The sequence below is a fragment of the Saccopteryx leptura genome, chromosome 3, assembly GCF_036850995.1.
Source record: "Saccopteryx leptura isolate mSacLep1 chromosome 3, mSacLep1_pri_phased_curated, whole genome shotgun sequence".
NCBI classification, from domain to species: Eukaryota; Metazoa; Chordata; class Mammalia; order Chiroptera; family Emballonuridae; genus Saccopteryx; species Saccopteryx leptura.
Window position 1 is genome coordinate 263,863,036 of NC_089505.1, and position 15,432 is coordinate 263,878,467.

At 39.3% G+C, this 15,432-nt stretch overlaps 1 protein-coding gene across 1 annotated transcript in view; it reads right to left on the reverse strand.

The window, feature by feature from the left end:
- ERLEC1 (endoplasmic reticulum lectin 1) overlaps nucleotides 1-15,432 on the reverse strand; it is a 37,392-nt gene that overhangs the window by 10,152 nt on the left and 11,808 nt on the right. The window contains exons 5-9 of the mRNA XM_066372722.1: nucleotides 14,029-14,190; nucleotides 13,418-13,477; nucleotides 8,874-8,998; nucleotides 6,369-6,446; nucleotides 6,026-6,101 (exon numbers count right to left, since the gene is read on the reverse strand). Coding sequence (XP_066228819.1) covers nucleotides 6,026-6,101; nucleotides 6,369-6,446; nucleotides 8,874-8,998; nucleotides 13,418-13,477; nucleotides 14,029-14,190 — 501 coding nt within the window. The remainder of the gene's footprint in view (nucleotides 1-6,025; nucleotides 6,102-6,368; nucleotides 6,447-8,873; nucleotides 8,999-13,417; nucleotides 13,478-14,028; nucleotides 14,191-15,432) is intronic.

Consider the following 15,432-nt stretch of genomic DNA (forward strand, 5'->3'; position numbering starts at 1 on the left):
TTGCTATTCAGTTACGCTGAGATAATTTGTTGTCCTTGTTGCCAGAGTCCCTTTAATCAAGGTCAGGAGGATATAAACTAGAGCTGGCCTATAGGCTCCATCTAGTGGCATCTTGAAGAAAAGTAGGTCAAGCTAAAAAAAAAAAAAAAAGTCTCTATGTCACACTCTTCTTGTTAAGATGACTACTAGTGATTTCCTGGGCAGCCTCCCGAACAGGATTAGTATGTGTGAACTTGTTAAAACTGAATTTCCTAAGTCAGTGATTTTCAATCACTGGTGAATTTATTTAAAATAAAACCACTGAGGCCTGACCTGTGGTGGCACAGTGGATAAAGCATCGACCTGGAATGCTGAGGTTGCCGGTTCAAGGCCCCAGGCTTGCCTGGTCAAGGCACATTTGGGAATTGATGCCTCCTGCTCCTCCCCCTGTTCTCTCTCTCGCCAATAAAAATAAACAAATAAAATACTAAAAAAATGAATAAATAAAATAAAACCACTGAGGAAGCATATTTACAAATGCAGATTTGTAGGCTCTGTCCTGAAGAATCTGATTCAGTAGGTCTGGGTATCACCCACTTTAACAGTCTCCACTTTGAGAAAGATTTGTCAAAGCGTGTGTGGCATATTATAGCTGAGCCCTTTCCCGTCTATTTGGAATTCAGCCTACTTGTGGATAGCAGAATGGCTGGGTAGTACAGGTGGCAGCAAATTCAAGATCAATGAGACTTCACAGATGACTGATAGGGGCCCGAGATGTAGAAGGGATATGGAGATATCTGGCCTAGCCCTCCCCTCAAAGAAGTTGAAGCTGTTAGCCAAGACAGAAAGCTGACTCATTTTTTTAAAAAAAGTTTTATTTTGAAATAATTATGACTTGTCTTAAGATCTTCTGTAGTCAACTATTCTAATACAGTTTTTAAAATATTTCCCTCCTCTTACAAGATAATCATTTGGGGTCTAAATATTCTCAGAGTGTCTTCTAGCACTAACTTTTCACAATTCTAACTCCCTCCCCTGCCATAGGTATAATCTAAATGTGAGGGTAAGTCTATTTGTCTTAATTCACTGATATAATAAATATGATTCTATAACTTATTGAATAAATAAATCTTAATGGCTTTGGTCTCTCATCCTATTATGTTAATAGAAGACCACGGCAATATTAGAAAATAAACTAGCACTTATTGGGAACCTGGTTAAGTACTTTGCGAGGCTGTTTACAGACAGTAAATGCATTGATACAAGCACCTTACCAAGCAAGCAGTCTCTCTACAAAGAGGAAGTGATGCCCAAAGAGGTTAACAGATCTGTCCAGGATCACACAGCTGCTAAGTTCAAGACAGCAGCTGGACCTAGGTTTGAATTCAAAGTGCATGTTCTTTCAAGTGCTCTTTCCTACTAAAATCTGCAAATAGCCCTCCAATAGCTAATTGTATTAACCTTTTCCCAAACTAAAACATCTTTGGCCAGAACTACTTGAAAAGGAGGAAAAGTAAAGTATTTATTTTCTGTTATTATTTAGATATGTATGTCTAAAATGCAACAAGATAAATGTGTGTGCCATAGGACAGTGGAGAAAATAAAGAAACTAAATAGTGTGCCATTGATTCCATGACAACACTGCTGTGGACATTTTATTCCCTGTGAAATAAATACTGGGCTGTGACAGTGTCCAGAGCTCCAGTCTGCCATACATGGCAGGCAGGTGTGTGGGAAACCGGCACAGCACGCCTGCCAGGGGAATCCTGCTAAGTCCCCAGAGAGACTCACTGACTGCGTGCCAGGAACGAACTGAGGGAAACACATAGGTCAAGGAGAAAGAAACAGACAAAAATTTGGAGAGAGGAGGAAGCTATTACAAATGAGAGTTTCTTGGGATTAACAGAGGTGAAGAAAACTTATATGTGAGGCTCTACAATGTGCCCAGTTTTTAGTTTAATACCTTGTGGAGAGCAGTTGCAAAATAAAAATTTGTTGAAAGAATTTCAGTCATCAGAATACATATTTTACATGGTCTCCCATTTAAACAACCTCCTAACAATTTCTTTCTTCATTATCTTTACTTCATCAACTAGTTATATATACTGTAATTTACATAGTAAATCAATTATTTAAAAACTTTCAATAGATACAATTATGGCATTTCATTAGGCTGTACTCTAAATAGCTTGGATGAGCTTTATTTTGGAATCACATTATCCAAGCAAAGAAAAACAATCAGTTCGTAAGACACTATAAAAATGGAAAATTACTGTAAGACAAATGCCTGCCTTAGAAGTTTATCAATCACCTCTTATATACATATATATATTCACAGAGTGGTTGAGAGTCCTTTATATGATCCTTTAGATGAGGTCCAATGGCTGAGAACTCTGTATGAGACGCATGGTCAGACAGAAATCATCAAGACTTTCAAATGATTTTTCTTGCCTTGAACTTTATTATCCTTTAGTTGGGGAGAGAAAGAAGTCCATTTTCATCTGCTGTATCTAAGATTTTACAGATCACTGGAGATTCAACCTAAAGAATAACAATAAAATCATTAAAAAGTTGCTAAGCTGAACACATTCTTTATTCAGTATTATTCTGCTAAATGATACATGTTTATAAATGTGTTAAATGTATATAAGCCCTTGTTTTGCATAAACCACCCAATGTTATTTCTACAAATCAAGCTTTCTGAAAAATAATTTTTAGTCATCCATATAAAATACAAAAATGGTAGAGAAGATATTTTTATCTTTAAGAAGCTGAGAGAGAGAAAAGTAGTAAAGGACAAGAGAGGAATACACTGCTAGCTTTTACACAACAAAAAATAGAAGATTATGGCACAATTACCAGTGTACAATTCAAGAAAAAGGCAAAGGAAAATGTAACCAATGAAAGGCTAGGTAGGGAAATGATCAGACGGTAAGATAATTACAATAAATAGAAAGGAGGAAATAGTGGAAAAGGTAAACAACATGCATGTTAGTTGGAGAATTTTCGCAGAAAAAAAGGAAGCCATAAAAAATTAAGTGGGCCTGACCAGGTAGGTGGTGGCGCAGTGGATAGAGCGTTGGACTGGGATGTGGAGGACCCACATTCAAGACCGTGAGGTCGCCAGCTTGAGCGCGGGCTCATCTGGTTTGAGCAAGGCTCACCAGCTTGGGGCCAGGGTCGCTGGCTCGAGCAAGGGGTCACTCGGTCTGCTGTAGCCCCCCAGTAAAGGTACATATGAGAAATCAATCAATGAACAACTAAGGAACTGCAACAAAGAATTGATATTTCTCATCTCTCTCTCAGTTCCTGTCTGTCCCTATCTGTCCCTCTCTCTGACTCTGTCTCTGCCACAAAAAAAAAAAAAAAATTAAGTGGAAATGCTAGAAATAAAATATGTCAGAAATAAATACATTTAGAGAGCTGCGTGGGACAGAGCAGAGGATAATCACTGCACCAGAAAACAATTTAGCGGAAATGGCCCAAATTGAAACAAAAGAGTGAGAATAAAAAGTAACTGAGATTTTGGGACAACTTCAAACTAACATGTTTAACTGGAGTCCAAGAAATAGGAAAAGAGTGGAGTAGAAGAAATCTTTGAGGATATAATGTGAAAAATTCTTCCAAAATTGATGAATTATATCAACCCACAAATCCAAGAAGCACAGTGAACTCTAACCAGAACAACAAAAACAACAACAAAAGACATTTTTAAGCATCATATAATCAAAGGTAGGACCATATAGTTTGTAGAAGAAAATCTGGGATAATATCTTTGTGACTTTGGAGTGGCAAAATTTCTTAGAAAAATTAGCAGTAATTGGGAATAAACAGAAGATGAATTTCATCAAAGTTTTGCTCATGAAAAGACATTAAAAAATGAATAGGAAAGCCACTGAGTAGAGAAAAAACATGAAATATAAACACAAAGAATTCATGTCCATAGTATATTTGAATTCCTAGAAGTAAATAAGACTAACAACAACAAAAATAAAAGTGGGTGAAAGACTGACAAAGACTCTCTTCTTGACCAAAAACCATAGTCAGGCCCCACTGAGCCCTCTTTTCAACTACTGTAATCCTCTTTTTGTCCACGGGTCCTATCTTGGGCCTGCTGAGTGCAGTGGTAGCAAAAAATCCTGATAAGTCAGTTTAGAGGGGATCCCTCACCCTCAATATCTAAGCACACTCCAAACTGATAAAATTCTTCATCTCTTACTTTTGATATCTGATAATCCTGGCTTGCCTTCAGCAATAATCCTGCTCAGTCAGGTTAGCAAGAATCCCACCCTTAATGTCTCCTCTTAAGTAATGTTTCCTTCACTGGCCAACACCCTCCAGTTTCTGCTTGTTGGCTCTACGTTCCCAGCTGTCTTTACTGTATTGGAGTTGAGCTGGAGCTCTCTTCCCATTTGTGATAGTCTGGACACCTATTCCAATGGTCCTGAATCAAGTCCTCCATACTGTTTCAGTGAGTATCATGACAATTTTTTTCTTTAAAAAGATTTGGTTAGCCTGACCAGGCAGTGGTACAGTGGATGGAGCTTCGGCCTGGGGCACAGAGGACCCAGGTTCAAAACTCCAAGGTCGCTGGCTTGAGCATGGGCTCACCAGCTTGAGTACAGGGTCACCGGCTGGAGTGTGGGATCATAGACATGACCCCATGGTCGCTGGCTTGAGCAAGGGGTCACTTGCTTTATTGTAGCCCCGCGATTAAGCCACATATGAGAAAGCAATCGATGAACTAAACTAGGGTGTGGCAATGAAGAATTGATGTTTTTCATCTCCCTCCCTGTCTGTCTGTTCCTGTCTGTCCCCCCCCCCCCCGTCACACACACACACACACACACACACACACACACACACACACACACACACACAGACTTGGTTAGATACTTCACAAGAGGGTATATGAAATAATCACAAGAGAATGTGCTCAAAACCATTTTTCATATGGAAAATGCAAATTAAAACCACACAAATGACTAAGACTGATAATACCAAGTGTTGATAGTGAGAATGTAGAGCAACTGAATTCTCACACATTCCTGAAAGAAGTGTGAAATGGTATACAACCTGGAGAAGTGTTCAGTAAAAGTTAAACATATATCTAATCTGTAATTTAGCAATTCTACTCCTTGGTACTTAACAAAAGAAATGAAAACATATGACCGCAAAAAAACTTGTAAAAAATGTTCATAGGTGTGCTCTCCCTCCCGAGAACATGCCAGTTTCCCTTCCCCCTCTCCTTCCCCCACAGTGTATCTCTTAAACTCTAAGGGTCCTAATAAGACTTGCAGCCAGGGGAGCCCTGGGCAGTGGCATCTCGTCCCAGGCTAACCTCCGATCCTGTTTCCATGGCGCCCTTTCTCCGACTTCTCAGTGTGGGCTCAGTTCTTTCTCGTAAGGTTTCTAGAGAGCCAAGGCAGCCCCATCGAGGCTCTCCTGTGGCTTCTTCTATTCTAGGCCCTTCTTTGTTTCACTGTTCCCAGCCTTATTAAACTTACTCTCAAAAAACAATGTTCACAGCAGCCTTATTTATACAATCAAAATGAGAAAGAACTCAAATATCCATCTATAGAAGAATGGAAGGCAAATGTGATATATAAAAGAATGTTATTCAGTAATAAAGACAACGAAGTATGGGTACATGGAACATGGATGAGTCTGAAAAACACGCTTAGAGGCCAGGAATAATAAAAACCAATGTATGCTACATAATTCCATTCATATGAAATAAAAAAAGGCGAAACTGACCTATGGCATCAGAAATCAGAAGGGGTCTCTGGGATTCAGGAGTACTGACAGTGATAGCTTGTTTTGGGTAAGAGTTACATGGGTAAATAAAATTGTAAAAATTCATCAAACTCAACACTTAAGGTCTTTGTATTTAATTTCATGCATAGTATATACACCAATAAAAAGATAACAGCTTTTACAGAAGCAGTATTAAATTTTGGAGATTACTGAAGGTCTTTCTAGACCTAGTGCTAACAATGAAAACATGGTCTTAAACTGAATTCCTGATTGTTACTTTTTTACTTACCCCGAGGATATACTGACAGGAGTGAGGTTCCAGCATAAACACAGTGACAGCATGAGGGGAATCAGACTCTTTACACCTGAAACAGAGAGGACTTTAAGGGGCTGCCCATACCATACAAAATTATTTGTAATTGTTTTCCTTTTAAACTACAAATACTCCACCTAAGTGGCCCTGTATAATTTAATAGAGAATTGAATCAATAATAATTTATTATTTAATAATTGTTATAACTTATGATTATGAATATACACAATTATTCATAAATATATATTTATAAAACTTCTGCCCACAGGAAGCAAACTAAAGAGAGAGGCATATAGCACAATTTAATGGTCCAACTTACTTTAGTTTTACAGTCACCTGTCTTGGTTTGTCAGTTATATCACAAATATCTCCATTCCCATAAAAATGTGACACCATCCTGAATCAGAAAAATACACAAGCTTTATCAAACTAAAATTTCACTAATTTAGAATAACTGTGATGGGTAGGGAGAGAAGATGGTTAGAGGGTCAGTTTTGCATTAGTTAAAATATACATATATATATATTTATAGCGAGAGATAGTGAGACAGGAAGGGAGAAAGATGAGAAGCATCAATTCTTCATGAGTCACCTTAGTTCATTTTTTTTTTTTTTTTTTTTTTTTTTACTAAGACAGAGAGAGAGAGGGACAGATAGGAACAGAGATGAGAAGCATCAATTCTTTGTTGTGGCTCCTTAGTTGTTCATTGATTGCTTTCTCATATGTGCCTTTATAGGGGGGGAGGGGGTTACAGCACAGTGAGTGACCCTTTGCTCAAGCCAGCAACCACAGAGTCATGTCTATGATCCCATGCTCAAGCCAGTGACCCCGCGCTTAAGCTGGTGAGCTCGTGCTCAAGCCAGCGACCTCGGGGTTTTGAACTTGGGTCCTCTGCATCCCAGTCCGACGCTCTATCCACTGCGCCACCGCCTGGTCAGGCCTTAGTTATTCATTGATTGCTTTCTCATATGTGCTTTGACCTGGGGGCTCCAGCTGAGCCAGTGACCCCTTGCTCAAGCCAGAGACCTTGGGTTTTAAGCCAGTGACCTTTGAGCTTAAGTCAGGGACCATGGGGTCACATCTATGATCCCACACTCAAGCCCGGGACCCTGCATTCAAGCTGGTGAGCCCATGCTCAAGCCAGATGAGCCTGCGCTCAAACTAGTGACCTTGGGGTTTTGGACTTGGGTCCTCTGTGTTCCAGGCCGACACTCTATCCACTGCCACTGCCTGGTCAGGCTGACTATAAAATATTCTTTAAAAATACCTATTTTTAGGGCTATGTCACACAGAGAGTCAGATTCCATAAAGAGACTACAGAGCTGAGATAAGAATGATCTTCACATTGCATGTTATCTGTATACAACAAGGTTAAATTGCTTTTAAAAGCGCTGCTCTTTCACAATGAACTACCTCCTCAGCCCTGTGTTGTCTGCGTTGTGGAACAGCTTTCCCTTATTCCCACCCCATCCACCCACCCAGTAAGATGCTGTGGGGAAGGTGTAAAGAAGTAAAGCCTCAGCTAAGCTATAAATTCCAACCAAGCAGGATCCAAAGAAAAGCTTTAATTTTGCTAGCCACATAGTCCTGTTCATCAGTATTTGCTGCACATGAAACCATGAGATATTTTCACATGAAACATATACAAACATAAGAAAGATCCTTCTATTTAAGTATATGTTAATTTTTCTAATACTTAAATGCCTCTCTTAATTTTGCTAACTTTGATTTTGGTTAGCCCAAGAAGACAGCATATTCTGAAAATACAGTCATCCCTTGCCATATTGCAGTTCACCTTTTGCAGTCTCACAGTATTGTGGAGTTTTAAATTGTATATATTTAATTTTGTTCCGCGGATTTTTCACTATATTGTGGGATTTTGTGGTATATATGTTTTTTTTTTGTTTTTTTTTTTTACAGAGACACAGAGAGAGAGTCAGAGAGAGGAGGGATAGATAGGGACAAGACAGGAACGGAGAGATGAGAAGCATCAATCATTAGTTTTTTGTTGAACATTGCAATACCTTAGTTGTTCACTGATTGCTTTCTCATATGTGCCTTGACCGTGGGCCTTCAGCAGACTGAGTAACCCCTTGCTTGAGCCAGCAACCTTGGGCTCAAGCTGGTGAGCTTTTGCTCAAACCAGATGAGCCCGTGTCAAGCTAGTGACCTTGGGATCTCGAACCTGGGTCTTCTGCATCCCAGTCTGATGCTCTATCCCAGGGGTCCCCAAACTATGGCCCGCATCCTGTGCTCCTGGAGTACTGTATGTGCGGGCGCTGCAAAGCGCGGCCTCGCTCACGTACAGTACTACTTCCGTTTTGTTTTTTTACTTTAAAATAAGATATGTGCAGTGTGCATAGGGATTTGTTCATAGTTTTTTTTATAGTTCGGTCCTCCAACGGTCTGAGGGACAGTGAACTGGCCCCCTATGTAAAAAGTTTGGGGACTTCTGCTCTATCCACTGCGCCACCGCCTGGTCAGGCAAGGTCTTTTTATATATTTATTATTTTAATTATTTGTGTGGTAAAATAAGCAAAGTAAGTGTGGGAAAGGTTTATAAGAGTGTGGGGAGGGTTGATAAAGCCTTTATATATAAATAATAAAATAAATACAAGGTCACTACTTCGCAGATTTTTGCCTATGGTGGGGGATCTGAAACCTAACCACCGCCACAGACAAGGGACCACTGTACTCTAAGAAATATCTCTGAAAGAAAACAACTGACCGAAGATTTTACTTAGGCGTTTAAATTTTATGTTTTTCAATATTCTAAGTTTTAAATATTTTCTACTAATCAGATCCAAAGGCCAACAGTTTTTACCTGACTGTCTGGGTACCGTCGTCTTGAAGGTGATAGGCTCTTGCTGTATTCTTCTTAGCCCATTCAATATGCTCTTCTTGGTTCCAGGTCCCGACAACCACAGAAGTCTTCCCACTGTCCTTGTCCTAATATATGAAAAAATATTTGTGATGATACATGCTTAACATCACCAAGTACACATTTATGTTGATGACCTATAAGCCGCAGTCCTTATCCTCAGATGCATGCTGGATATCTACGTTTAGAGGTAATAATGTTTTAGTTAAACCTGACAAGTAGAAATTTGAGCTCATTATCTTCTTTATTCCTTGTTTCTCTGAAAAATGACACTACTTGCTAGTCAGACTAATTTCAGACAGTTATTTTTAAGTCCTCTATCAGTCTTGTCAATTTTTTCCTCATAGATGTTCTTGGCTTCAGACTCTGCCTGTCTGTTTCCATTGCCAACACCTCATCCCCCAACCAAGAGTTTCATCTCTCATACCTAGATCATATAACCTCATATTATTGTGATTCTCTCATTTTTTTAAGGGCTCAAGAGAGACAGGGACAGAAAAATAGGAAGAGAAAGAGATGAGAAGCATCAACTCATAGCTGCATCACTTTAGTTGTTCATTGATGCTTTCTTTCTCTTATGTGCCTTGACCGGGAGGCTCTAGTCGAACTAGTGACTCCTTGCTCAAGCCAGCAACCTTGGGCATCAGGCCAGTGATCTTTGGCTCAAGCCAGTGACCATGGAGTCATGTCTATGATTTCATGCTCAAGCTGGAAACCCCATGCTCAAGCTGGATGAGTGTGCACTCAGGATGGCAACCTTGGGTTTTGAACCTGGGTCCTCAGTGTCCCAGGTCTTTGCTTTATTCACAGTGCCACCACCTGGTCAGGCTATTGCAATTCTTAATTAAATCTCTGGCCTCTACCTCTTGACCTGAATCACACTGCAGCCACACTTGGCCTGTCTTCATCTTACTTCTACTCTTTCCAATGCAAACCTCAAATTATATTACTCTTCACACTACTCATTTGACACCATGCTCATTTCTGCATCAAGACTGTTCAGAAACCCCCTTTTCCATTCTGCTTTTGTTATTTTTAAAACACTAACTATATGTTGTCTTACATGTTGACTTCATTCTCTTCCTCTTTTTCCTTCCCCTAGTCCCATTCCTTCCTGTCTTTCATTTCCTCTTCCTATTTTATGGCAGGCTCTGTGCTGGACACTAATATACATCTGATGAGTATAATGAAAAGCCCTACAGTGGCAAATGAAAGAGGCATGGCCACAGACGGCCCTAGTGGAGCTTACTGCCCTGGTGGAGCTTTAAGCCTACGGGCTTAAAATATCTCAAGAAAGGCGGCAAATATAGTATTTTCTAATTTAGTGTATGTATGTGCTGCCAAAGCAAGCACTATATATATATTTTTATTTTTCAAAATTTTAATTGAATTTCTTGGGATGGCATTGATTAATAAAATTATATAGGCTTCAAGTGTACAATTCTACATCATCTATACATTGCATTGTGTGTTCACCACCCCAAGTAAAGTCTCCCTGCATCACCATCTCCCCCCTTCTCCCTGCTCCTCACCCCCTTCCCTCCTGCAATCCCCACACTATTGTGTCTATGCCTAATCCCTTCATCTTTTTCCATAGCTCTCCAATCCCCGTCCCCTCTGACAGCTGTCAGTCTGTGCTCTGTATCTATGAGTCTGTTTCTATTTTGTTTTTTAGTTTATTTTGTTCATTAGATTCCACATATAAGTAAAATCATATGGTACTTGTCTTTTTCTGACTGGCTTATTTCATTTAGCGTAATAATGTCCAGGTCCATCCATGGAGAACACAGTATTTTCTAATTACTAGTTATTATTTCTTTTAGGAAATAAAAAAGCCTTTTAAAACTGCCAGGTCAATATTTATTAGTGTTTGTCTTCAACATCTAGTAGTTTCATTTATCAAAGTACAACTATGACAAGTAAAACTATTGGGGCTTAAACTTCAGAATTTTAACAGCTTGACTCAAGTGTAGAAGAATATGCTGATTTATGAAATTATATATAAAAGAAAGAATAAAAAGCCAACCTGCATAATCTTAAAACTTACTTTATTTCAAACTTGGATGACAGGGTCCCTTTCCTTGGCTGAGAAACTTGCTTTATTTACCCTATTTTACTAACTCTAGCAATAATGTATTTTCTTACCATTCATTTTCTTAATTTCAAAGATGAATTATAGCTGAATATTATAATTTTTTCAGCAATAAAAAAGTGAAAAAGAAATGAAATAATAAAATCTTGCCATTTGTGGCAATATGGCTAGACCTGGAACAGAGGTTTTCAATTTTTTCATCTCATGGCATGCATAAACTAATTACTATAATTCTGAGGAACATGAAAAAATATATTTTTTGCCAATCTGACAAAAAATAGGTATAATTTTGATTCTTTCACACTGGATGACTATTGTTGTGTTTGGCTGTTATTTTTAAATTATTTTTATTTTTAAAACAATTTCTTAAATTTATTTTTTAGAGAGAGGAAGGAAGAGTAAGAGAGAGAGAAACATTAATTTGTTCCACTTATTTATGCATTCATTGTTTGAATTTTTTTTTAAATGAAATGAGAGGAGGGGAGGCAGAGACTGACTCCTGCATGGGCCCAGACCTAACAAAGATCCAGCCGGCAAGCCCACTACCAGATGATGCTCTGCCAGTCTGGGCTGTTGCTCTGTTGCTTGGCAATGAGCTATTTTTGTGCCTGACATGGAGCTGTTCTCAGCACCTGGGGCCAACTTTGCTTGAACCATTCAAGCCATGGCAGTGGGAGGAGAAAGGGGGGGAAGGGTGGAGAAGCAGATGGTTACCCCTCCTATGTGCCCTCACTGGGAATCAAACCTGGGACTTCCACATGCCGGGTTGATGCTCTACCGCTGAGCGAACCCAACAAGGCCATTGCTTGATTTTTGTATGTGCCCTGACTGGGGATCAAATCCACAACCTTAGAGTAACTAAATGATGCTCTAACCAATTGAGCTACCTGGCCAGGGCTGTTATCCTTTTTTTTTTTCTGATGTGAGAGGAAGGGAGATAGAGAGACAGACTCCCACATGCACCCTGACCAGGATCCAACTGACAATCCCTGTCTAGGGCCAATGCTTGAATCAACCAAGCTGTCCTCAGTGCCTGAGGCTGACACTGGGACCAACTGAGCTATTCTCAGCATCTGGGGTTGAAGCTTGAACCAATCAAGCTACTGGCTGTGGGAGGGGAAACGAGAAGGGGGCGAAGGAGGGGAAGAAAAACAGATGGTCGTAGCTCATGTGTGCTCCCCCTGACCGGGGATTGAACCTGGGACGTTTACACACAGGGCCAGTGCTCCACCCACTGAGGAAACCGGCCAGGTCCCATTAAAAAAAATATTTTTAAAATTTATTGATATCAGAGAGAGAGGAATGGAAAGAGAGAGAGAGAGAGAGAGAGAGAGAGAGAGAGAGAGAGAGAAACATCAATCTGTTTCTGTATGTGTCCTGACCAGGGATCAAACTGGCAACCTTTACATATTGGGATGATGCTCTAACAGTTAAGAGTCTAACTGAACAACCCGGCCAGAACTGCTGTCATTTTTTATATGATAACCTAAGGGAAAAGAGGTCAGTGCCCTGACTAAACAGTCAGGTATTACATGTTTTAAAAATTCTTACGGCACAAACTGGTTGAAAAATCACTAGCCTAGTGGGTATTATGCTAAGTGGAATAAATAGAGAGAGAAATACTGTATAATCTCACTGATACTTAGAATCTAAAAAAACAAATGAATACAGAAAACAAAACAGAAGCTGACTCAAAGATATAGAGAACAAGCTGATGGTCGCCAAAGAGGAGGGTATGAGGAGATGAGAAAAAAATTTACAAAACAAAACACTTTCATCTTATTTATAGAAACTAGTATTAGAAGAACCCCAGCTAAAAGACAATTTCTCAGTTTAGGGGTTCTCCCAGAGGCAAGGCATAGAGACTAGAGAAGTGAGTGATTAATCTGGCCATTCACCTTAATGATTTTTTGAATGTGGAAAGGCAGGTCTGGTACTTAATTAAAGGTCCTAAGTGCAAAGGTTATCTGAGGCAGAGAATAAATTAGTGTGATTTTCGATGTTAGCAGCCAGTAGCTAGTGAGGAGAGGAAAGGTAGCTGGGATGCCTGAAAGGAAAGATGAATTGAAAAAGAAAAAAAAATGAAGATGAATTATAACAATAACTAATTCTTGGTCAAAGCTAAAGAGGATTGCCACACCAGCATATTATTCCTCAGGCTCACAGTAATACAAGAATCTGAGTAGATATAAATAAACAATTTCCTTTAAGATGACTGGGTTAAACACCAGGTTTTACATTTCCCAGAATTTAAAAACAGTTCAACGAGCATTTCCATGTAAAAATCATGTCATAGTTAACTTAAAAGTAACACTCACTCCCTTTTTTAACCTATAAAAGATTTTTAAGACCTTATGCCATCTAGTGGTAGATTGATATAAATGTTGTTCTATACCTCATGGTACTGATGTACATGTTTGCCATAGCAGAATTCATATTTCCACCAACCAACACCCTACAAGAAAGAAAACAGATCAAGTTACATACAGAGAAGGAGGCACTGGGGCCTGTCTCTGTATGTATGGGGCCACACAACAGCAAAAGAAATATATATAACTGAAAAAACCTGTAATAGCAATATGTTTGAAAATTAAAATTAAAAGGTACTGGCAAAAAGAAAATAGACAAATACAGAGAGCAACTGCTGACTTCTCCCTGGAGCTATTAGGGACAAAATTTTACCTTTGTAGATGTTAACTCAAGTTTTAAATGAGATTGCTATATAATCATTGATGCCCATTCCAGCAGTCAACTAGAATCACACATTTGTCTTAGCTATATATATTATACTTTGTGTCACATAAAGGTCAAGTTTTGCTGTGAGTAAAGAGAATAATGGCTATGGATCAGGTTATAAGATGCAGAGAAAAAATGTCCATTGGGAGGCTTCCAGAATGTTGCCATTTGTCTATAGACCAAAACCTTTTTCAATGCTAATGTCCCTTGACTAAATAATACCGGTGAAAGCTATACAGTAAATATTTAAATGGAAGGTTCATTTCTCACCCCATGAAAGCAGTAAGAACCACTAAGGAACTCTTTTATGAGTTGGTCATCTGTCAATTTGGATATGTGGGTTGTTCCAACAGTGAGCATCGGCTGAGAACCAACAGCAATGGGTTTGTGGACTGCTGGAAATCTCTCTTCTTTAGTTGACTGCAAATCTTCCTAAAATTAAATACATGTATGTTTAAGGGCTTCTTTGCCACACTTAATTTTTTTCAGTTATGACTTAAATCATTATTTCCACTATAGAAAATTCCATTCCTTTTTTTTTTTCTTTTCTCTTTTAAGTGAGAGGAGGGAGATAGTGAGACAGACTTCTGCATGTGCCCCAACTGGAACCACCTGAATCTGGGGCTGGTGCTCAAATCAAACGAATAATTTTTAGCAATTGAGGCTGACACTGTAGGACCAGCTGAGCTATCCTCAGTACCCGGGGCCTACTCTTAAACCAATCGAGCCACTGGCTGCGGGAGTAGAAGAGAGAGAGAAGGGGGGAGAATAATGGGGAAAGAAGCAGATGTGCCCTGACTGGGAACTGAACCTGGGACATCCATACGCCAGGGAGATGCTCTATCCCGAGTCAACTGGCCAGGGCCTCTATTTATTTGTAATGTGTTTTAAAAAAATGAATTTTGCAAAGCTTAATAGTATAAAGCTCTAGAGCAGGGGTCTCAAACTCACGGCCCGCCGAACAATTTTGTGCGGCCCACAGACTAATCCACGAAGTTCAAAATATTTTGGATAAAATTAAGTAAGCCTAGGGGCCTACTTGTATTTTTCATTTCTCTAGCATCCTAGCTAGATATTAGCTTAGTTAACAGCAGTTGTGATGTGAACTACAGTTTCTGGTCATTTTGTGACACTGAGTAAACTGCATGTACGATTGTGCTTGTTGTACTGATTTTTTTTTTGTTTTCAACTGCAGTGAGAAAAGCGTTGCGTAACAGTTGCCTTTTGTAGACCGAGTGCGGCCCGCCGAACAGCTGTGATCTTGCTCTGCGGCCCACATGCTGAGTTGAGTTTGAGACCCCTGCTCTAGAGAAACATTAGTTTCATTTGCCCCAACAGGGGTATAGTGACCATTCTTCCCATGCATGAATAATTTCTATTTCATATATTTTCTCATTAATTTTATTTATTTATTTATTTATTTAGTTTTTTTTAATAATTTTTATTTATTTATTTATTCATTTTAGAGGGGGGGGAGAGAGAGAAAGAGAGAGAGAGAGAAAGGGGAGGAGCAGGAAGCATCAACTCCCATATGTGCCTTGACCAGGCAAGCCAGGGTTTTGAACTGGCAACCTCAGTGTTTCCAGGTTGACGCCTTATCCACTGCGCCACCACAGGTCAGGCTCATTAATTTTATTTTTTAAAGATTTTTAAAATTGACTTTAGAGAGAGGAG